Here is a 24,531-nt window from a genome sequence, read left to right as displayed (position 1 = left end):
TATGGACAGTACAGTAACTCCACGCCAGAAGAGCCACCCCTGACCGTCGCCAGGGTCTTCCGTCTTCCTTCTTTCAAGCCCCCCTCCCTGTTCACATTCCCATCATCCCATGTAGTTGGAAGAATTGAATCATTGCACACACGACTACCGGTACACCTGACCCACATGATCGTCAGGAGTAAACTCGAGCTAGCGCCAGCGCCAGCCCTGGTTGCCGTAGACGGGACGGACGGCATGTACCTAGCCCCCACCTCCCACCTCCCATCCCCATCGACAGCACAATACATATCACAATGTTGAAGGTCAATTTGTACCCAGGTATAGAAGACGAAGCCTTTTTTCGTTCTTGTGTTCGTTTCCCTCGTAGTGATATCGGACATAAGTTACCTAGCTCTAGCTTCGGAGCCGAACGAGGGGCGCTCTCGGCCGGGGGGCAGGGGGGGGGAAGGGGGGAGGGGGGCACACGCCCCTTTTTGCTTGCTTTTCATTTCCATACAGATCTTTGTTTCCTGCCTGTCTGTCTTTCTTGAGGAAGGGAATATGGACAGGGGATGGCGTGGTCTTGAAGAGAAGATGCGTCGCTGATGCGAGGGATAAACGGCCCGGTTGGTGGGAGTTGAAGCCTGACGGTACTATATCCGCACCATGTTTCTTCTTCTCCTTCACTTTGTAGAGCCCTTCCACGGGACATAGGCTATCCAGCTGGTTTGCTACATGATCAGGATAATTTCTAAGAGCCAGATGAGAAAGACTCCAATAATTCTAGGTGACGAACGGTAGGTACAGACAAGCGCATATTCTGAATAGCGTGAAAGCGTTGCGGCGGAAAAGTGATACTTCTTTTCTCTGAGCCTATCCTTCGTAGACAACCTCCACCCGCTGCGAATGGGGCTTCGCATCCGGATCCTCCTCGCCTTGCTCGCCGGCCGCGACCACCTTGTCCCCAAACGACGCGGCAATCTCCTCCAGGGTCTTGCGTTTGGTTTCCCTATCACCCGTTCCGAGTGAGTTAGTCATATCACTTTCCAGTATTGTTGTTTTGCTTTTGTCTTCACAAGAAGGTAGAAGAACAAGTTCGTGGAGAAGAGACTTACGGGAAGTAGAAATAGGCGATAACCAAGAAGAAAACAGTGCAGGCCACGAAGACGTAGTAGTAGTTCTCGTGGATGTTCGCGAAGGCGCTGGGACCGGCTTCGGTGACTGCGTCATGAAACAAGGACAATGGTGTCAGTAGATGTTCTGCGGGGCTTTGGGGGGGAGGTGCTTCTCGTGGCGAATGAGGAGGGAGGGGCAATCCTACTTGCGACGTTGACTATAAAGTGAGATGCTGCGGCCAGTCCCATGATCTTGCTACGAAGCGCAATGGGCAGAACCTCGGCGCCGTATAGCCAGGTGGTACTGTTGAGCATACCATCTGTGCAAGTTTATGGCACTTAGTAATCTGGAATATGGGGATATGGGTTGCGTGTCTTCTGCGGACATACAGTAGACCACCACGAACAGGTAGATTCCCAGGATGGCAAAGCCTTTCCCGACTCTATTGTCCGTGTTCTGGAACTCTCGCTGCATGACAGCGGCATATATCTCTATGACGATGATTCCGGCGAGGCCGGCTAGGATCATACTTTGTTTGGTTAGTTTCTGGTGTGGCTGGGATTCTGTGGGTTGGGTTGACTGGAGACATACTTGCGACGACCCCACTGATCTGTGAGATACTTGGTGGTGAGGCAATTAGTTATAAACGCGACGGTGCCGTATACAGCAGCTAGGGCTAAGATGGTGTGTGAGTCAATTCCGAGGGATTTGTAGAGTGTTGCTGGATCAGAGCCATCAGTATTCTTCGTCATTGGAGGGGGGGTATGGGCGGGCAAGAACGCGCACTTTGGTAGTACTAGGGCTCTGTTAGCATCTTATCTCCATCGGGTTTGTGAGACACATACCTGGATGACGTTCACGCCGGTGAGACTCGTCATGGTCTGCACGGCAATCGAGCTATTCGACCGAGTCAGTGGAGTCAGGCCTCCCTTGTGTATCTTGCACATGGACCTACACTAAGGCGCGTCGTCGAAACATGCGGAAGATATCTTTGTAGGAGGTTATCTCTCTCTCCTTCTCGTACTGAATTTGCGCGACCATCTCCAAAAACTCCTGATGAGCCTTGTCCGGACGTAAATCCCGCCGGCCTCTGATGAACTCGCTGCGCGCCTTCTCAATTTGACCTACTCGAATCAAGTGGCGTGGAGAGTCGGGCATGAAGGTGACTAGTCCGGCGAACATGATGATGCCCCATGGGATTTGGATCGCCAGAGGGACCCTCCACTGGACCTGACCATAGGGTGCATAGCTACAGGCGTATCCGACCCAGTTCGAAGCCATCGTTCCGAATGCGATGCCGCAGCCTGAGATGCCCCCAATCAAGCCACGATAACGAGGGGATGATATCTCGCTGAGATAGATCGGGACTGTGGCAACCATTCCGCTACCAACGCCATGATCAGTTCCGTCCTCGATTGTTGGTTCACGTGCCCGGGTACAACTCACCCAACAGCATACCCGGCCAGCAGGCGGCCAGCAAGGAACATTCCAATATTCACGGCCGCGGTTTGGATGACTGTTCCGATGGTGACAACAACACACGACATCTCCATAAAGCGAAGTCGACCGAGTTTATCTCCGATTGCAGTCTGAGTGAGCGCGCCGACTGCTTCGCCAGCGATGTACACTGATACAACCTACACGGGATTAGATATAAAAGCCCGAAAAAAAAAGGTCTTTCTGACTTACGGCTCCTGTCAGGCCATTTGACGGGTGTTTCATGTAGTCAATCCAGCTTTCATGGGCGATTGCTGAAGAGTCGTTAGCTGTCGTCGTGGGAGGGTCGCTGCACTAGGGTCTCTCACTTGTCGTAGCGATGCCTGTGTCAAACCCCTAGAGATGACTTATATTAGCGACGAAATAGCCCTCAGACGCGACACGAGCCTGGCTTACAAACAAGAATGTTCCGATGGCAGCAAATATTGCCACACCAAAAGCATACCAGACCGCCATCTTGTAGCAGAAAGAGGGATTGAAGCCGAAGAAAGACTAGTATCATGCATACTCTTCCTGACGGTGAAGAGGTGACGCGTGAAGGCGCTGGGCGTGCGGATATATAGCGGCACGGCCATGAGCCGAGGGTGCAGTTGTACGACATCAACATCGACTCGGAGGATGGCCGAGCAATGACGACCAATCCGGGGTATGAAGTTGGGGAAGCGGGCCAGAGTTTGAGTACCCCGTATTCTGTAGATCAGACTTCGATTATGCCAGTCGCAATGCCGCCAGTTTCCCCGCATTCGACGGGAAGCATAGTCTGTAGTTGGATGTTCGGTAGTTGATGGCCCGAGAGGTGATGTTCCATATCTTGCCTCGTGGTAAAGGCTTTGTTGTTGTTGTTTCTTTCAGAGATGGGTTCGGAATGATACGATGGCAGAAGTGAAGGGCAGGTTTGATGACAATGATGACGGCCTCAAAGAAAGTCATGAAGTCACATCCGTAGATAAGTGCATGGACAATTGAAGTACGTAGCGGGTGGACCGAGGGATAGATCCCTTGAAATGCGGGGGATCCCATCCCGCCCCCGTGACAGCATAGACTGGCGTGGGGGTGACTGGATTAGCCTCGTCTTCGGCTGGATGGTTCTGCTTGGTAACTGGTTCATAATTGTGGTAGACAGAATAGTATTCCGCGTACTCAGTAGTAGTTATGCTCTCAATTCTTCGACATATATCTGATAGCCAGCTTACGCGAAAAGAGTCAGCATGTCAGGCCAGGCCAATAAAGGACCCTTTCTCAGCGAGTTCCACTGGACATATGAACCAGCATTCTAGCAGGGTTAGCCAGCCTCACTAGCCTCGAGCTATTCTAGAATACTTTCATGGTATCCATGATATATGTAGGTTAGTACAGTACTCCCTCCGTACTATACCTGCCAACCTCGAAGCATCCCCCGCTAAACCCAAACCAGATGCCCCCCGAGTTTAGTCTAGCGCGTCAATCAAGCGAGGCTAGCACCACTAGCGTCCTTTTGCCTCCGGGTCTCCCTATAAAAGGTGCAACCGCCCGGCACCCTTTTGGAATTTTTTTCTCTTTTCTTTTCCAGCTCTCTTTGCCTTTTGGCTTAGATCAAGTGTAGTATCTGTTCTTTTCAGTTTAATCTCTGAAAGTGTTCTAAGGAACACAACATTGATTAATCTTATTTTTGTACTCTGCAGTCTGACCTCTGTGCTTGCGCATGTCGGACTGCACAGTGTCATCGGGCTTACACTACCCCCGATCGACGCGAACCCCCCCTTTTTTTTTCATCAATCTAGCCGGCTTGTCCGACTAGTTGGAGAAGAAAGTCTTCTAAGTAGTATTATGTTGTGTTAGGTTGTGGATGAGTCGTATGCAGAGTAGAAATGCTATCTACCTTCCCTTTGGCAGTGTAAGCCGTCTCGTTCCATTAGATCGTGCGGATGGTTGCGAGGCTTGAAGGCACGGGTTTGCGATCGACCGTTCCATATCATATTATCGTTCTCTCAGAGATCTACAAATGCTACTACGTGGTATCAGCAACACGGGTAATTTCGTCAAGAGACTCGTCAACTAGGAGTCATATATTCTTTTTTTCTTTTGAATATGAGGACCCTATTTCATTTTCCATTGCCATTGTCATATGCCACCGCCGGATTAGCAATGCAGGAAACCCAGAGCCGAACAAGAAAATCGCAAATTTAGAAGACAAGAGCAGCACCCTTGGTCTTCTTGTCACCACTGTAGGTCGAGATCGATTAGCATCCTCCGAAAAAGTCGCGCGAAGTCGGGCGGAACATACCCAAGCTCGAAGTGCTTGCAGCGCTTCAGGGAGAGCTGCTTCTTCTGCTTGCAAGCAGTGCACTCGAGACGGAGAACGATCTTCTTGGTGGTCTTGGCCTTCTTGTGGAAGACGGGCTTGGTCTGACCACCGTAACCGCTCTGCTTCCGATCATAACGACGCTTACCCTGGGCGAACAGGGAGGCCTAGAGTGAGATCACAAATTCTGCATCAGTACGCCGCTCGTTGTTCGAAGAGTTCCTCAGAGGCGAGGCGGGGTGGTGCTATTCACCTTGCCAGCCTTGTACTGGGTGACCTTGTGCTGGGTGTGCTTCTTGCACTCCTTGCCCTTGCAGTAAGTCCGGCGGGTTTTCGGAACGTTGACCTGAATTCGAGAGAAGAATGAATCAGCCTCTGCGGGTGAAGATGTATTTTGTCACTGGACGGCAAGTATAGTGTGTTCCCGGGTGTCTTGCGTCGTATTGTTCATCGGCGAGTGGCGCGGTACTGAATCTGGGGGATATCGAGCATTGATCGTTGTGTTCAGGCAAAAGCGAAAGTTTTTTGACATCTCTTTTCTTGTTGCAGGCCGATACTCTCGTCCGGATCGCACAAAGTATTCCGTTCGATCGCCTCACACCACAAATCGTCGCTTCGGAATTGCCATGTCGAATTCGTCTTCACTGTCGGCCATTTTTGTCGTCTTTTTTGGGGGTGCCATAACTGTCGTTCGCAGGCGATTCGTACGGGCTCGTAGCTGGGAATCCATCCATCGGCGAAGTATCGAATTTCGCCATCTCGCCCTTCCAACATGTGCCGATTTGTCGAATAAAAATTCTCGGACGCCCAGGAACACGGCAACAAAGGTGAGAAATCAACGGGACAATATCCTTACCATTTTGACTGATTTGGCCGGATCGCGAACTTGGTGGTCGTTGATAGTCTCTTGTCGGGGAGGATCAAGTCGGGCTGGCGGCGGTGCGGTGGGTTGTGGGATTTCGTTCGCTTAGGGTGCGGCCTAACCGCGTTTGTGTGTCAGCAGCCAAGACTGACTGCATAATGCCTCAGGCAACTATAGCTATCGGCCCTCTTCCGCTTTTGTTATCATTTCAACCCTTGGTATCAAACAGACCATAACTAATTACCCCGATGACTTTAAAGTGAAGGTTGGCAACCTCTATCGGAGTCCACTTCATGAGTCTCTACCTAGTATCTCAAAAAGCCTTTCCCTACATGGGCACACTCTCCGCCTCCATAGAATGACCTCCCAACACAGACTTCCAGCCCTCGCTCCTCTCCCACGATCCACTCACCTTTCCGAGGTATGGGCTCTCGTTCACGGGGCCAATATTCCGCCCGGAGCCTCTCATTTATTGACTCAATCCTTCGAATCAGTAAGGCAATTTGATCGGTATCAACCTGTTCCACTCCGTCTGGACCAGACGTCTCCAGCAAGAATCCTTCGCGAGTGATGAATCGTGCGATGGTGATATGCGCTGACGGAGCAATGTACCTGGGCTTCATCGGCAACCCGATTGCCGCAATCTGCGCGGAGACGTCTCCTCGTAGATGGTGGTAAGTATACTGATCATCGTGGCATTCTTTCTCGTGGACATGGCCCATCATGTCCCCACCAGTTTCAGGGACGAAATTCAGAGCCATTGCCGTCGCATCGTAGCTAATCAGCGGCTTGAATAGCCGTGTGCGATGATGAAAGGTGCAATGCGTCAACTGCGGTATGATCCCACTGCGCTGCAGACGAGTGACCAGGTCATCTATCTCTGGTTCCGTCCGGCAACTAGCGATCTCCAAGGTAGTCATGTGTAGATAGTCTGGAGGTGTAAACCAGAGGCCTAGCCATTGTTGCATGTCCAAATCAGCGTTCGTACTCGGCGACTGGGCCCAGAGTCAGTCCAAAGGGCCGAGGGGGTGCACGAACTTGGAGCAACATCCCCGATCTCTCTTTGAATCTCAGCCACTAGGTCTCGAATATGCTGCGGTGGACGAGCGAGGATGGTTAAGCTGTGCCGGGGGTCAATGAACGGTGCTGTCGCAGTGCTACCTTGTTCGTTGTTTGCTTGTTCATGCAGGCGTGCAAGAATATCGTCGATCTGCCAACCGGAGAAACCGGGATCGAGCAGCCGTTCCTTTTGTTGGATGTTTCGATTGGTTCGATGGGCTTCGTAGCGAGCTTGGATTCGTGTCTGTCAACGGATGAGTGTGCCTGGTTCGAAGATCTAGCCATGGAAACCTCCTGGGTGAATACCGGGTCATTATGGCATTCCGCAATGAGTTCATTGAACGGATCGGATGTTTGGTCAGTAGTACTCATTTTCGTGGATCCAGTATAGAAGAAGAAGAAGAAGAAGAAGAAGAAGAAGAAAGGCAAGTCTAAATAGCGAGTGCGTTGGTGCTTACGAAGAGTTGAAGCTATAGGGATCATTAAGTTAGGTGCCACTCAGTGCCGCTAGTTGCTTTATATAACCGTCCATAAACCCAAGCATAAGGCCGGCAAAGGTTGTCGATAAGATGCTCGAGCTATCCTCTCTCCGTTATAGTCATTCCAGTATCCATCAAGCAGAATGGCTCTTATATACTACTCGTATTGAGTGTCACCTCGACACTACTAAGAGCAGGATCCCTGTACAGCTCCTGGGTCTTTGTGGGTATTCAATTGAATACCAGTACTATTGTTGCTCTCGCCGGGCCTCCTCCCAAGTCCGATGCCCCACCAGAAAGCGACCCCGCCGCGGCTTTCCGTCACGGAAACAACCCTCCTCCATGTTAATTACTGCTCACTACCCCAACTCATCTCGCATACCCGGACATAAGCCTTCTTGCGCTGCGCGATCGCAACTACCCTCAACTACTACCCGATCCTTCACCATATAGACCGTCCCACCTTCTCAAAATGTTGATCAAGTGAGTGAGTCTGCGGCGCGCCGTCCAGCCCGGCCCCGACATCTCCACCCCCCAAGCCCATGACGCAGAGGGGAAAACACCAAGTCGTCGGGGCATCGGTCATGAACCAAACCAGCTAACCATCTCATTTCCACTGCAATATAGAGTCCGTACCCTCACCGGCAAGGAGATCGAACTCGATATCGAGCCCGACTACAAGGTACTTACCTACCTACCTCCTTCCCTTACGTCGCTTACCTTCTGCTCCACCTCCCCTCCCCTCCTCGGCGTGTCTGTGATTCCGTGCGTCGCCGTGTAACGGAGAAGACGAACGAGGCAGGCAGCAAACCATCAGCCCAGGCTGCCCCTCAACCCCACGACAAGAATTTCTCTCGAAGCTCTCACCACAGCAACAACATCAGCTAACCAATCTCCAAACACACCGCAGGTCTCCCGCATAAAAGAACGCGTCGAAGAGAAAGAGGGCATCCCCCCGGTCCAGCAGCGACTGATCTTCGGTGGCAAGCAGATGTACGCCTGCCCTTTCCCAACCCCCAAACCTTTACCTCAACCGAATGTTTTCCAAGCCCGGAGGAAAAAGAGAAAACTCACCCGTGCTTCGAAAAAACAGGGCCGACGACAAGACCGCCGCAGAATACAACCTCGAAGGTGGCGCCACACTACACCTGGTCCTCGCGCTTCGTGGTGGTTTTTAAAAGCGACAGGGACTTAAGAGGAAAGGAGGGAAAGAGAGATGCCGGTTGGTAGCTGTGTTGTGCATGGGAAATTAATAAATCGGTTCCCTCCCTCGACAGTTTTGCCGTTACCATAATACTCATACTCAGACTCATACCCATAATCATGCCCATCTACCCCGTTGCTACGCTTCAGGAACTGGTTTCCTGGAATGGAAACATCATCATGGCCGATTTTTCTTTGCTCCATCACAGGCGTATAGAGTTGAGTCGCGTATATGTCGCTTTCGTCCTTGGACCCTAGCGCGATGTTGAAATGTGGTTTAGCAGCAATACAACAATAAACCGCTCATCAGCTTGTATGCGGTGTGCGGGCGCGGATTTCAATGGGTTGGAGAAAGGGCGGGGTTTGGCCGTATGGGAATGGCGGCTGTGGTTGACGAGGTTTGCTGTTGTATCCTGGCTGGGAAAGAAGACTGGGAAAGAAGAAGTATATGTCTACGTGGGTCAGGCTTTAGTGTAGCAGAAAGTATATTAAATTCATAGACCTCGTGCGGAGAATAAGTTCAAGCCCGTTCGCCCTAAAACCCGTTCTAGATATGACCACCACCAGCAGATGGAAAAAGGTCATTGATGAATCTGAAGCCAACCATGTCTAAGTGCGCTCTGGTGGCCAAAAAAAAGAGGAAGGTGAAGAAACGCAAATCATGGGAATAGAATAGTGGCAAATAGAATGACGGTCAAAAGGATGCGGGATGCCAGCCATTATTGGAAAGGACAGCACGGTCCAGGTCTAAGAGCGGTCTATATATGGCTCAAAGAAGAAATCATTATTCGAATATCATATACCAACTTATATGTCAGTTCAATCTTTTCTTCTTGGGTTGGAGGAAAGGATTAGCGGGCGCAGGTCTTTTCCGAACCATAGGAGGACGGGCTCCAGGCGCGGTCGAGTCACCTGCATCTGTCTGTGGCCTAGTCAGTCAAGATCCTAGCACAGAGAATATCAGTCAGGATTGAAAAGAGAGGGAAACAAACCGTAGAGGGTGATGCCGCCACTCCTGGGCGTGCAGTCCGCGCCGTGGTTTCTGAAGCAGGCGAAATCCCCAGAGTGCCTGCTGGTCGTCCGGAGGCTATTGCCCGGAGTCGAGCTTCCCTATCCCGGAGGGTGGAGTTGACTGCTAGGTTATTCTGGCCTGCAGAAACCGCAGCACTCTGCATCCGGGACCGTCCGGGTGCCCTCATAGCTAGAGCCATGTTATCTCGTCGGCGGGGGACGGGAGGCTCGGCAGGACGCCGATGTTCCTCAATCAAGGACCGTGGAGCCTGTCTGACCTGCGAAGCTCTGTTGTTGAGCTGCTTTGTTGGGATGGCCAGCACACTATTGCGCTTCGTGGCGGTGAAAATGCTGTTCTTCTTCTTTGTCTCCCGTGGTACGGAGGGTCGTTCGAATTGCCAGGCAGGCGCTCCTAACGGATCTGAGGAGCCCAGTCCAGTCCTCGCGGGAGTGAATACTGGTTTGATGCCGCCCATCTTCCGATCGTAGGAAGCGTAGCGCTGCTTCGCAGTAGGCCTCTGACCGGGTAGGCGCCGGTCCGTAATGAATTTGGCACTGTGCTTGGCTCTCTCGGAGCTGATCCCATCCAGCGCCATCTTGAGTTTCTCTGCATCCTCATCAACTGCCCGTTGTACTTCTTCCTGAAGCTCGCGATATACGTCATACCAGCAATCTGACTTCTCGGGCACAGCGTCCCTGTGCGATTCTGGGATGTCCCGCTCGATAAATTCACGCCATATTTCTTCGTCATCGCGCATGAGATGAGGCGACTGGATTTCCAATGCTCTCTGTAAGATCATGGGCGATCGGTTAGTCTAGAGCCTTCTTCCTATGGCCCAGCGGCGATCGCGCGACTCACCAGTTTCTCCGGACTCTCCACCTTGAGGAGGAACGGACGAGCAAGGGCATAAGGGATGTTTCCGATATCATTTAGATCTAGGTAGCACCAGTATCAGCGATCAGATATCTCGAAGTTGACTCAGGCGCGACCCACATTTGACGTTCCTGATCGCAGTTGCCGTGCAAAGCTGGAGTAATGAGGGCGGCGGCATTTTCTTTTAATCGGGGGCAAAATCATATAATAACCAAGTTCTGGGCATGAGATATTTATCACATATGACCAGAATGTGAAAGTCGAACATAGAAGACATATATAGAAGAAGTCTTAAAAGCCTAAACCGCCATCGCGAGAGCAGCCCTGACCCATTGAAGTTCTTTGTATGCGCCTTTTGTCGAGCCCGAAGGCGGATGGCTACTACCTAGGTAGTACCTTGGTACGAGCCTGGAGGAGATCATACACCGTGGACAATGAGCTCATTGGCCCAGTTTGGTGAATAAGCCTGACGTACTGCCGGAAGACACCGCCGGCGATGATGGCATGGGCGGTGTGCTGCTGGCACTTCCTCGACTCCCCTCCTTCACGTGCTGATACTAATCATCCAATGCAAACAATGCAAATTGTCGTTCGATAGCATCATACCCAGTGGAGGGGCAGAACAAAGCAATTTACCCAACGCAACAAAAGAACACTCTTCAGACTCCAATCTGTGATCTCATCTTTTTGAGAAGACTTTTGTACAGTACAGGTCAGTCGATCAATGCCTTTGTCATTCGTTCCAAAGGTGTTCTGAGAGCATTCCAAAACTTGAGCTTGTTCAGAGCTCTCCACTTTACAAATGCATCGAGTTCTCTAGTGCACTGCTCGCCATCTCCCCGAGCTTCAGTGAACACGCTGAAAAGGGTCATGGCCTCTGCAACATGCTAGCATTAGTAGTGTGACAATATTCATCTCTAATATCTACATAGATCTCTGGTCGCAATGGCACCCCGCTCTCAACTAGAGATTGCTACGGCATCTGTCCAGCGCTTGATCAAGGAAGAAGCGTCCTATCACCGCGAGCTACAGCAGCAAATGGAGAGAATCAAGAAACTCGAATCCGGCGAGGGTGGGGACGATGAGAACAAGGAGTGGACTCTGAAGCAGGAGGTCTGTACCGCCAACAAATCCCTACGCCAGTGCTGCCACTGACAGTCCTCGTACGACAGCGCCTTGCCCTCGAGGAGACTAGGAAGGTCCTTCCGACCCTGAAGCAGAAGATTGTGGATGCGATCGCTAAGCTTGATCAGTTGCTGGTACGCTGCTCTCTCATGTTTCGATTGATTCTACAAGACTAACTAGCTTTTTGCAGATCGAGGAGGGCAAGAAGGGCGCCGAGAGCAATGTCGAGCAGATCAATGCTGCCAAGGAGGCTATCTCCCAAGCCAGAACAGCAGAGCGAGAGATCTCGTAAATCCACGTTCACTAGTTCTGTCTATGCAATTATTGTAAAAGTACAACATGGGAAAAAAAAAACCAGAATTGCTGTAAATAACAGCCGCCATGAATTCAAACGCCGCCAATTAACTCCGCGCTTAATGCTAGCTTATAAGAGCTTCCGATCATCAAGTAGTATCCATTCTATCTGTCCGATCGTCCTGCTCTTCTCCCTCTTCCAATTCTTCTTGTACCTCGCCCTCGTCCTCCATCGTGTTGTCCAGATCAGGCGAGCGTTTCTCCTCGTCGCCCGGAACCGTCACTTGCCGCAAGGGTGACGCCGCACCGGTCGTGGCTGATCTATCCACCTGCAACCCAGCTGACAGACGACCGAGCTCCTCGGGGCTCTGATGCGATGAAGCCAGGCTCTCCGAGTCGTGACGAGGCGTATTGGCCCCGCTCGATTTACCCTTGGAGGGTACGTCGCCATCATCGCCATCCTCACCTTCCTGCATTCCCTCCCTGCGCTCCACTTCCTCCTTCTCGTCGCGAATCAAGCGACGCAGCTGCATGCCTTCCTCAACGATGCGCCCGAACTGCTCCCGGCGCTCCGCCCACGTCTGCGCGTATTCCTTGCTTTCCTTCTCTAGATCGGTGATCTCGGCCTGCAGCTTCTGTAGGTTGGCCTGTTGGTCCTCGCGTGGTTTCAGGAGCCGGTTGCTCGTGATCTTGTCCGCCAATTCGTCGTAGCTTTTCCGCAGCGCCAGCAGCCGTTGGGCCTCCTCGAGCTGAACCCGCAGCTCGGAGGTGTTGTCGCGGACGGATTGCATGGTGTCCAGGATGCCCAGCTTCTCGGTCGCGTACCGCTCGCGTTCCTTCTCGTTGCTCGTGAGGAGGAACTGGATGCGCGCGATGCTGATTTCAAAGGCGGCGAAATCCAAGGCGACGTCCTCGCGGAAATGGCTCCAGTGCTCCTGCCGCTTTTGCTTCTCGGCCTCCGCCGCCGCCGCAGCATCCGCCGCCGCAGCATCGTCGTCCATTCCATCCGGCGGCGGAGTCGGGGGAAGTGTGGTGTTCGCGACGAGGACCGAATCGTTGTTCAGGAGACGTTTCGAGATCCGCTTGAAGGGCTTTTCTTCGACATTGAGAAGGCGCGACTTGTGGAGTCCATCTGCATGAATTAGCGGGGAGTGTCGGTGGTTGAGAGTTTGGTGGATTGAGGAGGGAAATCGATCTGAATTTACCTTCTTCTAGCTGATCGAGTAGCCCATAAGATGCATAGGATGCCATTGTGTAGGAAAGCCGCAAAGGAAATGCGAATTTTAGCTCAGTATTGTTGAGCGGTTCGCTGAGGTTTCGGGGAAAAAGCCGATGCGGCGGCATAAAGTGAGTGAGTGAGTGAGTGAGTGAAGCGGTCGGCAGGGATCCGCGCGCTAGGCGGAAAACCAACTTTCTGCTCTTCCATCGAGCTGGCCTGTTTGCTTTCCGCTGTTTTTACTGCTACGCATGCAACCTCGGATAGATCTGGATACACTTAACTAGAATTCACCCTCCTCTAGCATTCTAGCTGGCTCGCATTACAGCTTGAACTCACATTGAATACTCCCGAGCTGTTGTCAAAGTGCTCTCTGATGGAGCATCATAGTCTTTCCAGAGTGTGGGAAGAGTTAGCTGTATGCCAGACATGGGAGTTAAGTCCGTACCTGGTCATCTTCTGTATACAGCAGCGCATCTCAAAGAAGAATGGCGAAAACTGATGTGATGCTCGACAGGCTTCTACAAAGTACTATCTACTCATGTAATTGCCTTGCCTTGGAAGGACAGCTCGGACGCTGTCGGAACGGATGGCCATGGCGCCAAGCTCCACTTTATTGAGCTTAAATCACCACAGCCCATTGCGGGTTCCAGCGTACAGTACTTGCAAATGCATGTCCAGAGACGAAGTTCCACATTCTACTGTTCATACAGGGCAATAATGCTTGATCTTGTAAGCGCTACAGGAGGGCAGTGACAGTCATCTTGAACTACTCTGCAGTTTGCCCCCGAGCACAGGAATGGTTGTCAGGTATATAGCGGGCTGGGTGATACATCTGTGACCCTATCATCCTTTTACTCGTTTAGATCGAGGGACTCGTGGCCGGCCTCTTGTGATGGATGATCTATTCGGACTGCAAGCGGGTTCTTGCAAGTACAGCCCGTTGTCTTGCCGGGTCACGAGGAAGAGCCTAGTTTCGAACTCGAAAGGTAGCGGAATCTATGGCTCACAACGTAATCACGGCCAGAAATGACTTTCCTCGTGCACGTAGGAGGATTGGCAGGCACGCTTATGCTCGTCTGACCTTTCTCGGGTGCTGTGCAAGAGCATTCCCGCCGATGAACAGGGACTGAGTTGAGGCTCGGGCACAATACCATGCTACCCGGGATATCTGCAATCTAACTCATGGTTGTTAGTGCATTGATATCAAATCTAGGTGCCTCGCCTAGTCACTGTCTCCGGTATGCTGTCCATAGAGGTCTCTAAGAAACTGTGCCGAAATACTGTGCCGCTCGTTTGTGAAGCCTGTGAATACAGTTTCATGCACGCTCTGCCGAGACCTAGGAGTCGCTTAGGCATCGGTACCATTTATGCTCGGACGAGTAGTATTATGATTCTTAGATCGCCCGGAATGATATTGATAGCGACAGTCAAGGCACAGCGCCTGTGGTTCCTTAAGCGTATAGCTCTGGTATTGATCCGACCTAGATAGATTGACTACTGGTAGTCAAAGCATGTTAGTTGGGCACTAGAGAAAACAATGTAGTCAGATCGCGTGCGTACACAGAGGCTTGCATAGCTGGACAGAGTGTGTAAATCACCGATTGCCACGGCCTATGCTAACAAGACAGTTGTCAATTCAAGCAGGGGAAGAGAGATGGTCTTATAATTGAAGCTAGTCGAACCTCCCATATGAAACAGGTACAGTACAGTACAGTACTTCAATTATGATGAATTGTACGGAGTACTCAATGACTTAATGTCCACGGTACCTCAATGCCAAGACCAAAGCAGCAAGCTAACCCCGATCTGGTATTGCGTTGTCACCTCCACCTCTTCTGGGCTCTTCTGGGGCCAAGTGACAGGAGTAAGTTACTGTACTCCGAGTAAGTGCAATTGAAACAATTCCCTAGTACTCCGTACTCCGTATTATCTTTCCAACCCCCTGGTTGATTTGACACTCCCCATGATTTTGACTCTACTACTTGCTTTTGATTACAGGCCCGTCGAGGGCTCCTGATAATCTCTCTACCCAGGCTGCTGCCTGTGTGCATGATCTTTCTTAACGGTCTCCCAAATAAAACCTATCTATCTATCCATCTATCTATTTATTTAATCTAAACTTACCTCCGGCCCCCGATAGGAAAACAAAAAAAGCTGGGAGAAAACTGCCGCAATACGCGCGAATGATGCCGAATCAACTAGCGCCAGATTACACACTATTGTGCTAAGAGCCTGAGGCAGTCGAAGTCTTGCGGATGGACCCTCCCAATCAGACATCATAACCTATAATCTTCATTGCACTCTTTCGTGTACACGCGCCATCGTGATGGCGGAGATGTACTCGGGGCTCCACGTGGGCCAGCGGTTCGGCTCGCTAGAAGAGTTCAAGGCACTGGTACGGACCATCTCCGTGAGGCAACATTGGGAGCTCCGCGTCACAAGAAGCAACAAGAAGAGCGTGGTAATAGGCTGTCGCTCTTCAAACAATTGTTTCTTTCGAGTCGTCTGTCGTGCAAACAAAAACGCGACCTACATTAGCAGTCTCCAAGACAGTCATAACTGTCGACGCAATGCGACCCCCACATCGAGAACACCGGCTCGCTCGGAGGCTTCGCATGTCCGCTTCCTCCTTTCGGAGATCCCCAAGCTTTTTGACATGAGCCGTAAAGTCAAGGCCCAAGATGTTGTCGACGCTATCAAACGGTATCATGGATACGACATATCCATGCGACAAGCGCAACGAGCTCTTATTCGCCTACAACAGAAAGAAGTCCAGAATCAGAGCGAAGAGACCAATACGCATGACTCCAGTGGTGAAGATCAACCAGACAGCCCGCCATCTCAGATGGAGGCGCAGGCGAGTAACTCGGCATTTGGCAGTCTTTCCAGCCAACGCTGGATTTCGGACAACATCCCATCGGCTCTCATTGATAGCATGCACCAGGGCGAAGCCCATCGCAACTCACTCTCGATGTCCCATCTTCACAGTCGACCCGTACAACCACCCCTTCAAATCCACCTTACCCATCAAGTGCCGCACCTGCGCCAATTACACCAACCACCCGAGGCTCAATCTCAGGATCAAACCAGTATCAGCCACGGCATCCATCACCGAACTGACTATGGTGTAGCCAGCCCCGGCCAACCGTCTGTTCCAGAGCTCGGACAGCCCAAAATGCAGACCCAGCCTTCGAGTAACGGCCATCCTACAACACCGCAGGCAATCCTAACGAACTTTAAGATAGAATTTACATGCACCACATGTGGCGCATTGAACCAGAGCTTTTTCCCCAACCACGGGAATGTCATGGACGGAAGCTTTCTTCCTCAGCACCACGGGCCCAACCAAGATACTACTACCACCGGCGGGGGTCCTTCGGCACAGTCGGTTCAGGGACACGACAGTAACAACCGCGCTGGAGGACCCACGGGCTACGAAGGAACCAGCGCGACAGGTACACGTGGCGTAGAGCCATCTTGGACGGCAGGTATCCTGGATCTTACACTTGCACATACACACTCTTAGGTTCGTGTAAAGTTGGAGGCGACACCCCAAGCTGTAACAAATGTTAGTCGCGCTTTGAGACTGGAAATTCCTGTATGAAGCATGTTACACAGCACATCGATTTGCCTCTAAACGCGTCAGCACTTGCTCACGGTTACTCAAAGTTGACATCGAGCGTATCTTTCGCACTTCAACAAGTCCATGAGGTTCCACAGGGGATGAACCCATAAAGTAAGTTCCACCGCATTGAGTTGGGATGATAGAGGCTGCATTCTGAATCGCTGCATCGAGGCCGATTTCCCAACAAGGATATACCTAGGGGACTGTCTTGCGAGACAGCATGTCATGCCTACCCCATGTCAATCGCCAGCCTCTAACAAAATCCCATCTGGGTTGGTCTGCGACTCAAGCCCTAGCAGATCTCGCAACTCGATCCTTGATTAAATTGATCCGCCGGTCTGGTTGAAAATCGAACTGATTGCTTGCCAACGTCGACTTTAATGAAGAGACCAGGGTGGAGATCTCTACACAAAGCAGTTGCAGCTAGCAGAGCAATGCTGTACATTGTAGACATATATGGCGAACAGGTCTCATGAGAAGCCCAGTCTCCGCACAGACGTTTGGGCACGAAAGCCAAGAGATCGATATTCGAAATCTCCGTCAGTTGCGATGAGATCTCGCCCGGCAGGACTTTCAATTACCGCATAGGTCGGCAAGCCTCCGACAATACCTGTCGGACATCCGAAGCGCCGGTCAACCCAACTTTCCGCCACACAGATCCACTTTCCCACTGAAAAAAAATGTTAACTGACTGGGCAACCACAGCGCGGAATCGGTCCGGATTCCCTGGCTCGGTTAGGTTTGAAACAGCTCATAATCGATAATGGCTGTGACAATGAGCAAAACGGCCATTGCCATTATGTCCGAGTCGCCCAGAACCGTCGGCGGTCCGTCCGCTGCCCTGCGGAGCTGGACTGATAAAGACTCGCAGGGAGGATGATTTGGTCGTCTCCTCCAGCATTTCTTACTAAATTGGCCCATGAACTGGACAGGCAGGGGTCGCATGACGATATTTTAACTCCGCCTCAACCTATCTCCCCATATATAGCAGTTGGACTGTGTATATGCACTGGATCTGACCTGCACTGCACTCACGACGGGGACAAGCTCTAAATCTTTGATACGACATTTGCGACACGAACCTGGCTCATCGGGCCAACTGAGACCATCTCCAGCCCCATCTGGACCATTCTCGAGCTCTTTCAAAAATCATGTCCGAGGCCATCTTGCTGTCTAGACCGTTATTATTCTAAGAGGAAGAAGAAAAGATGAATCGGCAACAGGCGGCCGAGAAGGCTTTACACGACCAGACTAATATCCTCCCCATTGGGCAACTGCTGGTTGTCTTCTCTGGCCTGGCAGTCTCCCTGCTCATTACTTTTGTTGATCAAAATGGCATCAGCGTCACGCTTCCTACGATAGCCCGCGACCTCAATGCCCAGGATACGATCTCCTGGGCAGGAACTTCGTCTTTAATCGCGAATACCATGTTCACAGTGCTATACGGTCGACTTTCTGATATATTCGGTCGAAAGATTGTCTATCTCTGTGCGTTAGCACTTCTCTGTGTCGCTGACTTGCTTTGCGGTCTTTCCCAAAATGCCCCCATGTTCTACGTTTTTCGAGGGTTGGCTGGCGTTGCAGGTGGCGGCGTCACGTCGCTGACCATGATCATCGTCTCGGATATCGTCACCCTCAGGGAGCGAGGCAAGTATCAGGGCATTCTGGGAGCAGCTTTGGGTCTTGGGAACGTCATTGGCCCGTTCGTCGCTGCAGCTTTTGTCATGGACTCGACCTGGCGAGGATTCTTTTGGCTCTTATCTCCACTGGCGGCGTGTTGCATCATCGTCGGATATATTCTCATCCCCAACAATTCCCGGAAGGATAGTTTCCGGAAAAATGTCCGCAAGATTGACTTCTGGGGCGTTCTCGCCTCGTCAATCGGCATCATTTTCTTGTTGATTCCCATCTCTGGAGGTGGGTCCTATTTCAATTGGGACTCGCCTATGGTTATCAGCATGCTCACTATCGGAGGCTGCGCCCTCCTCGCCTTTATTGTGATTGAATGGAAAGTGGCGGTGCTGCCTATGCTTCCCGGTATGTCCCAGTAGCCATCCTACAGATATCGGATACTAACGACTGCAGTGGTGTTCTTCAAGAACAAGGTGCTCTGTGCTCTGTTCCTGCAGAGTTTCCTTCTTGGTGCTGTGTATCAGTCTTACCTATACTACTTGCCTTTATATTACCAAAACGCTCGCGGATGGTCTCCAATTGTGTCTGCTGCGTTGACTGCACCCATGGTAGCTTGCCAGTCACTTGCCTCGATCACCTCCGGACAGTACATCTCCCGCATGAAGCGTTATGGAGAGGTGATCTGGGCTGGCTTTTTCATGTGGACATTGTAAGTAACTAGTCTGTTCCCTCCCTTGCCAACTTGACCGTGCATTCTGACCCGGACCCAGGGGTGCTGGTTTGATGTTACTATTTGATCAGCATACTAGCCCAGGTGCTATTGCTGTTATTGTCGGCATTGCTGGCATTGGCGTCGGCTGGACCTTCCAGCCGACCATGATCGCTTTCCAAGCCCATGCTACTAAATCACAACGAGCCGTTGTGATTTCAGACCGGAACTTCTTCCGTTGTATCGGGGGTGCCTGTGGCTTGGCGGTCTCCGCAGCCCTACTCCAGGCCACCCTACGATCCAACCTCCCAGCCGGGTATAAGGACGTTGCGGAATCATCGTACACGCTTCCGTCCCGGAACGGTATCTCAGATTCCGATTGGGAGCAGATTTTGGCAGCTTACGTGAAGGCATCCCACTCTGTGTTCATCTTGCAGGTTCCACTAATCGGAACGTGCCTTCTTGCGTGCCTGTTCCTTCGAGACCGAGGTTTGGAGCGGCCGAAGGATCCGCATGAGATAGAGGAGGCGAAGAGACAAGAAGAGGAAAAGCGCAGACAGGAGGAAGCCCAAGAGCAGGAGGAGCAACGGGTGGCTGGTCAGGATGTGGAGGCTCAGGTTCCGCCCTCACCTGAGTCAGTTGAGGACGGTCATTCTATCACATATCCTGTTGATGTCGAAAAGAAGGAACGAGAACAATAGGGGCCAAGGGACGAAAGCAGGTATCGCGTTGTGGCGCTTAGTTGAGAGGGTTTAGATTTAATTATCAGATCCGTACAATACAGATGGAATGAAAGACAGACATAGAATAGAAATGAGCAAGAATGCTTAGCGGCGGAAAGAACCGCGACGCGACGTCTTGGCAGACTTCGGAGGGCCGACGCCATTCTGTCTCGATTCATCTCGATTCACCCCACTTCTCCGACAACCACTCCGTCCCTCCGACACCAACCGTACGACGTCAGTCCAAGTATACTCATACATCGTCGTGGTGGTGGTGGCAACAATGACACAATGAGTGGTATGGAGACTGAGGGAGTCTCCCCCCACACAAGAGCGTCTTCTCCCTCTCGGGATTATAATCCTCGGAAGCGGGGGAGGACCGCTTGCACTCGCTGCAAAACGCGGAAGCAGAAAGTCAGTCACTGCAGTATGATACTGGTCAGCTCTTATCAAGAAGAGTCACGTTGACCATGCCACACAGTGCGACAATAACTATCCCGTATGCTCCAACTGCCACAAAGCCGGAGCAAACTGCGACAAGGCTTCCGTGCGAAATGATAACGGATCTCAGAATGAGTATAAGCCAGATAGCCATGCTTCGCTGCGTATATGCTGATATTCTACTTACAGATATACGCGAGCTTTGGAGAGCCGGATACACTATCTGGAGTCGCAGTTAGATTCAAGACCCAAGGACAGCCGGGCCAGCAGCCACGTTGCTCATCCGGTCGCGGCACTCCTCTCTCCTCAGAATCCCCCGACACCGGCTGGGTCGACCACCGAACTTGACCGGAATGCTGTCGGGGAGATAGTGGGCTTTCTCGCCCTCAACTCGTCGGAAGCCCCAGCGTATGTGGGATCCAGCTCCGGGCTGTCTCTGGCCGCAGACCTCGGAGAAATGGTCCAAGCCACCGTCTGGAACCAAGCTCTATCATCGTCGCGGAACCCGCCCGGGACACGAGCCGGGCAGCTGCCTAGTCACAATATCACAGGACTTCCGCCGCAACCGTCTACGGGAGACAAGAGCTCAGAAGAGCGGGCGCGACCGTTGCGCATGGAGGAGTTGTTGTCGAAGACCACGGACCCTCCGAACGATGAACTGGGGTCGCGGATTCTGCGCGCCTATCTGACGAGACTACACGTGCGGTATCCCTTTCTTGATCGGACTGAGCTATGGCGCTTGCACGAAGACCGCTGGCGGTTGGCCAAGACTCCGCGCGAAGAGCTTACCAGGGCGGAGCGATTCGGGATCTTCAAATTGTATCTCGTATATGCAATTGGAGCGACGACTATACAGCTGAGTGAGAATCTGGCTACAATTCTTCCCGAGGTGAGTTGGCCCTGTTGGGGTCTGATGTATCAGTCTAACCTCCTTAGCAGCAATTCTATACAACTGCACTACAGGCTGTCCCCAGAATGTGTGAGCCACGGTCGGTGGAGAACATCGAAGCCATGACTCTGATGGTGGTTTACCATCTTCGATCTGCGTCCAGTCAGGGCATGTGGTACATGGTCGGGCTTGCGATGCGGACCGCCATCGACCTGGGTTTGCACCGAAAGGCAAATGAAAACAACCTGGATCCGTTCACCGCGCAGATGCGACGCCGTCTGTTTTGGACAGTCTACTACCTCGAGCGTGTGGTGTCGATGTCACTGGGCCGACCCTTTAGCATTGCGGACCGACACATCGACCTGCCTTTACCACTCGATGTCGACGACGATGTGCACGATCCGGCTGTGCTGACTGCATCCCCGCCGATGGACAGAATCACAAGCCTCACATTTGCCATCTACCTCATGAAACTCCGTCGGATTGACTCGAGAATCCAACATAAGATCTACCGAGCCGATCGCCCGCTGCACACTCTGCGCTCCAAGATGGACCGTCTATATCTGGAACTGGAGGAATGGAAGCAGTCCGCGACGCGCCGTTTCAGTGGATCCGACCTCGACTACCCGATGCTACACTACCACCGGGCTCTACGGCTGTTGATCCAGCCTTTCCTGCCCTCCCTGCCCCTCACAGACCCCTACTACCACATCTGTCTGCGAGCCGCCGGAAACACCTGCCAGACGCACAAGCGACTTCACCAGACCCTGGAATACGGCCACTCCTTCCTGGCGGTGCAAACCGTCTTTATGGCCGGAATCACTCTGCTCTACGCCCTCTGGACCCACACCAGCGACGTCTGGTCCGTGCAGCTCAGCAACGACATCCGGGCTTGCTCCACCGTGCTCTTCGTCATGGGCGAGCGCGCCAAGTGGGTGAAGAAGTACCGGGACGCCTTCGAGCTGCTCGTCAACGCGGCCATGGAGAAGCTTGAAGGCACCGATGCCTCCAAGAAGGTGGGCATGGCCGAGCTGATGACGGCCCAGCACATCGGCGGCGGCGGAATCAACGCTGGCATGTTCCGCGATAATCACCCCAGCACCTCGCGACCCACGGAAGGGGGGACGCCAGCGGCGGCGGCGCAGCAGCAGCAGCCCGCTGCCAATCCCGCTGTCTCCGTTGACCCGACCAGCCAGGATCACGGCGTGCGCATGGCGTTGCAGCTCGCCCCCTGGATTGATCTGGAGGAGGACAGCCCGTTCTGGATGCCAGATTTCGAGACTCTGGAGGGGCTGTCGGGGGATTTATGGAGTAGCGGAGAGTTTGCGCCGTTTGCGCCGGTTGATCCGCTTTTTGGGGTGATGACGGGGCCAGACGTGTGATCTTTTACTCGAAGGTGTCGAGTCTCTGGACAGGAAAGCTCGCCTCGTAGCTATAGCATGCCCGTAGCCTTGCAGCATGCAGTTGCAATTTTGCACCTTAATTGTACGAAGGACTGTGTGTCTCGGGATATGTTCTATTGGATTGTCTATCTAGCGCACCGCCCGAATGAAGAAGAGTAGAGCATGTGGTTGGTAACTTCATCCATGCGAGCAACTTTGCACAAATCATCTTGGACCGAAATATATTATAACTCATCCTTCACAGCACGAGGCTGAGACACGGGACGACCGCTGTCCTGATCGAGCGCGACGCCGTTCTTCTTGCGCCACTTCTCCCACAGGGCAAAGAAGTCCTTCTCCATGCCGCTCTCCATCTCATCCGGCAGGATGACGGTGTACTCGATATACAAATCGCCGGGGTTCTCGTCCTCGTCGTCGGACTCATGCAGATGGCCCTCGGAGTAGAAGGGCATGCCCTCGCCCTTGACGGTCTCCACAGCCAGGGGCTGCACGACCTGGCCCCGTGTCCGGCCCACCTGCACAACATGGCCATCCAAATGGGTGATATTCCGGGTCCACTCGCCCATCCAGGCCTCGCGCAGCGACAGCGCCTCCTTCCAGAACAGATCCCTGCCCTTCCGGCGGAAGAAGGTGCCATCGGTGCCCTCCGCCACCAGCTCGGGCTCGCGCTCCTCGAGAATCAGCACCAAATCGCCCGCAATCCAATCCGGACTCTCATCCGCCTCATTCTCAAACACAATCCGCGTCCCCTTGCCCATCCCCGGCTCGATCGTCGCAAACGTCTCCACCTCCTTCCTCACGACCCGCTGGCCCTGACACACGGGACACGGCCGCTTCACCATCTTCCCCTGGCCCCCACACTTGTCACAATGCATCTGCACCTGCTGAAACATGCCGGGGGCCAGCTGATGCTTCTGGATCACCACCCCGCGGCCCGCGCACTTGTCGCACGTCACCACCTCGCGATCCGCCGACCCGGTCCCCTCGCATGCGTCGCAGATCTGCTGCTTCTCCACCCCGAACGACACCTCCCGCCCGTTGTAGAAATCGCGCAGCGGCAACCCGACCTTCAGCTCCATGTCCGGCCCCCGGCGGTGGCCCGGCGCGTGCCCGAAATGGCCCCCGCCCCCGAAGAACCGCGAGAACAGGTCGAAGGGGTCGTTGCCCCCGCGCCGGCCGCCCCCGGCGCTCCCGCCTTGTCGGTGCTGCTCGATCCCGTCGTGCCCGTATTGGTCGTAGATCTTGCGCGTGGTCGGCGTCGATAGGATGTCGTAGGCTTCGGCGATGAGCACGAATTTCTCGCGCGCGGTGTCGTCGCCTCTTTTTCTCGGGGAGGGTGTACAGTGATTAGTTTATGTGGTGGTGGTGGAGGAGGTGGAGGTGGTGGAGAGCTCAGCTCCAAGGGAGGGGAAGGTGCACAAAACTCACGGGTTCTTATCCGGATGAAACTTCTTGCTTAAGGTCCGGTAGGCGCGTTTGATGTCCTTCTCCGAGGCGGATTTGTCCAGCCCCAGAGTCTTGTAGTAGTCGTCGGCTGCGAGGGCGAGTTGCACCAGACAGAGGGTGAGGGCCACCAGGACGAAGAGGGTGCGCATTGTGGGGAGCATGATTGATGGTGGATGCTTCTTCCTTCGTCGTTTCAATCTTTGTTAGGAACGGTGTGTCGCATGTGTCTTTCTGGTGGTCGTGATTGTTCTGACAGCCGGAAGTGGGTGTGTGAGAGTATGTATGGTACGTATGTGTTGGTTTGCTAGGCGGTTTGCGATAGCCCACGGCCAAAACTGCGAAGTATAGCAGTCGGGATTTACCTCGCAACTTGTGCGAACGTGGACGGAATAAAGTGACAAAAGAAGGTCTAAAGTAAATGCCACGAGGGCAGTTGACGGGTCCCTCAAGATCAGTCAAGATCTCAAGCAGCGAGACACAGGGGGGAGAAGGAGAGGGAGTGGGTTGTTAGTTTCCTGCCAGACTGGCTGTTTTGCAGTGCTGTTATCAGTTGCTTCTCTACTGATTAGGTGGCCGCAACGCGCCCCCGGGCCAATTGTTCGGCCGATGGCCGGGTCACGTGGACGTAACTACTGCTCATGCGCATACTGTTCAATGTCCATTAT

The 24,531-nt window shown here is 52.8% G+C and overlaps 9 protein-coding genes across 9 annotated transcripts; 3 read left to right on the top strand and 6 right to left on the bottom strand.

Moving 5' to 3' along the window:
- Positions 1-787: 787 nt before the first annotated feature.
- hxt8 (putative MFS monosaccharide transporter (Hxt8)) lies at positions 788-3,525 on the bottom strand. The gene is made up of 12 exons (XM_025585607.1): positions 2,989-3,525; positions 2,901-2,928; positions 2,785-2,846; positions 2,542-2,732; positions 2,051-2,479; positions 1,941-1,992; positions 1,882-1,891; positions 1,687-1,816; positions 1,485-1,624; positions 1,301-1,414; positions 1,095-1,200; positions 788-988 (listed from the first exon to the last, which is right to left on the bottom strand). The coding sequence occupies exons 1-12, from the start codon at positions 3,046-3,048 to the stop codon at positions 853-855; spliced, it is 1,458 nt and encodes a 485-aa protein (XP_025446634.1). The 5' UTR covers positions 3,049-3,525; the 3' UTR covers positions 788-852.
- A 1,229-nt stretch (positions 3,526-4,754) lies between these two features.
- On the bottom strand, positions 4,755-5,528 carry BO95DRAFT_459621 (60S ribosomal protein eL42; the record flags this gene model as incomplete). Its single annotated transcript, XM_025588668.1, has 4 exons — positions 4,755-4,794; positions 4,856-5,040; positions 5,127-5,219; positions 5,475-5,528. The coding sequence occupies 4 exons, from the start codon at positions 5,526-5,528 to the stop codon at positions 4,755-4,757; spliced, it is 372 nt and encodes a 123-aa protein (XP_025446633.1).
- Positions 5,529-6,040: 512 nt separating this feature from the next.
- Positions 6,041-7,166, bottom strand: BO95DRAFT_352952 (uncharacterized protein; the record flags this gene model as incomplete). The annotated part of the gene is made up of 3 exons (XM_025582155.1): positions 6,041-6,687; positions 6,774-7,038; positions 7,101-7,166. 3 exons carry the CDS (start codon positions 7,164-7,166, stop codon positions 6,041-6,043), a joined length of 978 nt encoding a protein of 325 aa, XP_025446632.1.
- Positions 7,167-7,745: 579 nt separating this feature from the next.
- Positions 7,746-8,451, top strand: BO95DRAFT_459619 (NEDD8 family protein RUB1; the record flags this gene model as incomplete). Its single annotated transcript, XM_025588667.1, has 4 exons — positions 7,746-7,756; positions 7,901-7,955; positions 8,184-8,266; positions 8,367-8,451. 4 exons carry the CDS (start codon positions 7,746-7,748, stop codon positions 8,449-8,451), a joined length of 234 nt encoding a protein of 77 aa, XP_025446631.1.
- Positions 8,452-8,952: 501 nt separating this feature from the next.
- BO95DRAFT_380710 (elongin A domain-containing protein) lies at positions 8,953-10,731 on the bottom strand. Its single transcript, XM_025583350.1, has 4 exons — positions 10,482-10,731; positions 10,347-10,423; positions 9,469-10,275; positions 8,953-9,398 (listed from the first exon to the last, which is right to left on the bottom strand). The coding sequence occupies exons 1-4, from the start codon at positions 10,537-10,539 to the stop codon at positions 9,291-9,293; spliced, it is 1,050 nt and encodes a 349-aa protein (XP_025446630.1). The 5' UTR covers positions 10,540-10,731; the 3' UTR covers positions 8,953-9,290.
- Positions 10,732-10,977: 246 nt separating this feature from the next.
- On the top strand, positions 10,978-11,841 carry BO95DRAFT_438843 (putative tubulin-specific chaperone Rbl2). The gene is made up of 4 exons (XM_025585606.1): positions 10,978-11,073; positions 11,294-11,474; positions 11,534-11,620; positions 11,677-11,841. The coding sequence occupies exons 2-4, from the start codon at positions 11,307-11,309 to the stop codon at positions 11,776-11,778; spliced, it is 357 nt and encodes a 118-aa protein (XP_025446629.1). The 5' UTR covers positions 10,978-11,073; positions 11,294-11,306; the 3' UTR covers positions 11,779-11,841.
- BO95DRAFT_405119 (uncharacterized protein) lies at positions 11,750-13,102 on the bottom strand. Its single transcript, XM_025583987.1, has 2 exons — positions 12,986-13,102; positions 11,750-12,912 (listed from the first exon to the last, which is right to left on the bottom strand). Exons 1-2 carry the CDS (start codon positions 13,029-13,031, stop codon positions 11,930-11,932), a joined length of 1,029 nt encoding a protein of 342 aa, XP_025446628.1. The 5' UTR covers positions 13,032-13,102; the 3' UTR covers positions 11,750-11,929.
- A 5,129-nt stretch (positions 13,103-18,231) lies between these two features.
- BO95DRAFT_449844 (MFS transporter) lies at positions 18,232-22,399 on the top strand (the record flags this gene model as incomplete). Its single annotated transcript, XM_025587972.1, has 6 exons — positions 18,232-18,661; positions 18,710-18,965; positions 19,027-19,613; positions 20,147-20,234; positions 20,318-21,017; positions 21,068-22,399. The coding sequence occupies 6 exons, from the start codon at positions 18,232-18,234 to the stop codon at positions 22,397-22,399; spliced, it is 3,393 nt and encodes a 1,130-aa protein (XP_025446627.1).
- A 113-nt stretch (positions 22,400-22,512) lies between these two features.
- BO95DRAFT_380691 (putative DnaJ domain protein) lies at positions 22,513-24,388 on the bottom strand. Its single transcript, XM_025583349.1, has 2 exons — positions 23,849-24,388; positions 22,513-23,740 (listed from the first exon to the last, which is right to left on the bottom strand). Exons 1-2 carry the CDS (start codon positions 24,025-24,027, stop codon positions 22,645-22,647), a joined length of 1,275 nt encoding a protein of 424 aa, XP_025446626.1. The 5' UTR covers positions 24,028-24,388; the 3' UTR covers positions 22,513-22,644.
- Positions 24,389-24,531: the final 143 nt, after the last annotated feature.

The sequence above is a fragment of the Aspergillus brunneoviolaceus genome, assembly GCF_003184695.1.
Source record: "Aspergillus brunneoviolaceus CBS 621.78 unplaced genomic scaffold BO95scaffold_6, whole genome shotgun sequence".
NCBI lineage: Eukaryota > Fungi > Ascomycota > Eurotiomycetes > Eurotiales > Aspergillaceae > Aspergillus > Aspergillus brunneoviolaceus.
Note: the sequence above shows the minus strand (reverse complement) of the source record. Positions and strands in the feature narration are given on the sequence as shown.

What these genes read in the sequence shown, in the direction of transcription:
- hxt8 (XM_025585607.1), bottom strand. Translation starts at nt 3,048, where the DNA reads ATGGCGGTCTGGTATGCTTTTGGTGTGGCAATATTTGCTGCCATCGGA. An exon ending in CCTGTTCGTGGTGGTCTACT is followed by an intron (nt 1,415 to 1,484) that starts GTATGTCCGCAG and finishes AAACTTGCACAG; the next exon opens with ATGGTATGCTCAACAGTACC. An exon ending in ATCGCCTATTTCTACTTCCC is followed by an intron (nt 989 to 1,094) that starts GTAAGTCTCTTC and finishes AACGGGTGATAG; the next exon opens with GGAAACCAAACGCAAGACCC.
- BO95DRAFT_405119 (XM_025583987.1), bottom strand. Translation starts at nt 13,031, where the DNA reads ATGGCATCCTATGCATCTTATGGGCTACTCGATCAGCTAGAAGAAG. An exon ending in ACTCGATCAGCTAGAAGAAG is followed by an intron (nt 12,913 to 12,985) that starts GTAAATTCAGAT and finishes TAATTCATGCAG; the next exon opens with ATGGACTCCACAAGTCGCGC.
- BO95DRAFT_438843 (XM_025585606.1), top strand. Translation starts at nt 11,307, where the DNA reads ATGGCACCCCGCTCTCAACTAGAGATTGCTACGGCATCTGTCCAGCGC. An exon ending in AGTGGACTCTGAAGCAGGAG is followed by an intron (nt 11,475 to 11,533) that starts GTCTGTACCGCC and finishes CTCGTACGACAG; the next exon opens with CGCCTTGCCCTCGAGGAGAC. An exon ending in CTAAGCTTGATCAGTTGCTG is followed by an intron (nt 11,621 to 11,676) that starts GTACGCTGCTCT and finishes AGCTTTTTGCAG; the next exon opens with ATCGAGGAGGGCAAGAAGGG.
- BO95DRAFT_380691 (XM_025583349.1), bottom strand. Translation starts at nt 24,027, where the DNA reads ATGCTCCCCACAATGCGCACCCTCTTCGTCCTGGTGGCCCTCACCCTC. An exon ending in TTTCATCCGGATAAGAACCC is followed by an intron (nt 23,741 to 23,848) that starts GTGAGTTTTGTG and finishes CCCGAGAAAAAG; the next exon opens with AGGCGACGACACCGCGCGCG.
- BO95DRAFT_380710 (XM_025583350.1), bottom strand. Translation starts at nt 10,539, where the DNA reads ATGCCGCCGCCCTCATTACTCCAGCTTTGCACGGCAACTGCGATCAGG. An exon ending in TGGAGAGTCCGGAGAAACTG is followed by an intron (nt 10,276 to 10,346) that starts GTGAGTCGCGCG and finishes ATGATCTTACAG; the next exon opens with AGAGCATTGGAAATCCAGTC. An exon ending in TGGCGGCATCACCCTCTACG is followed by an intron (nt 9,399 to 9,468) that starts GTTTGTTTCCCT and finishes ACTAGGCCACAG; the next exon opens with ACAGATGCAGGTGACTCGAC.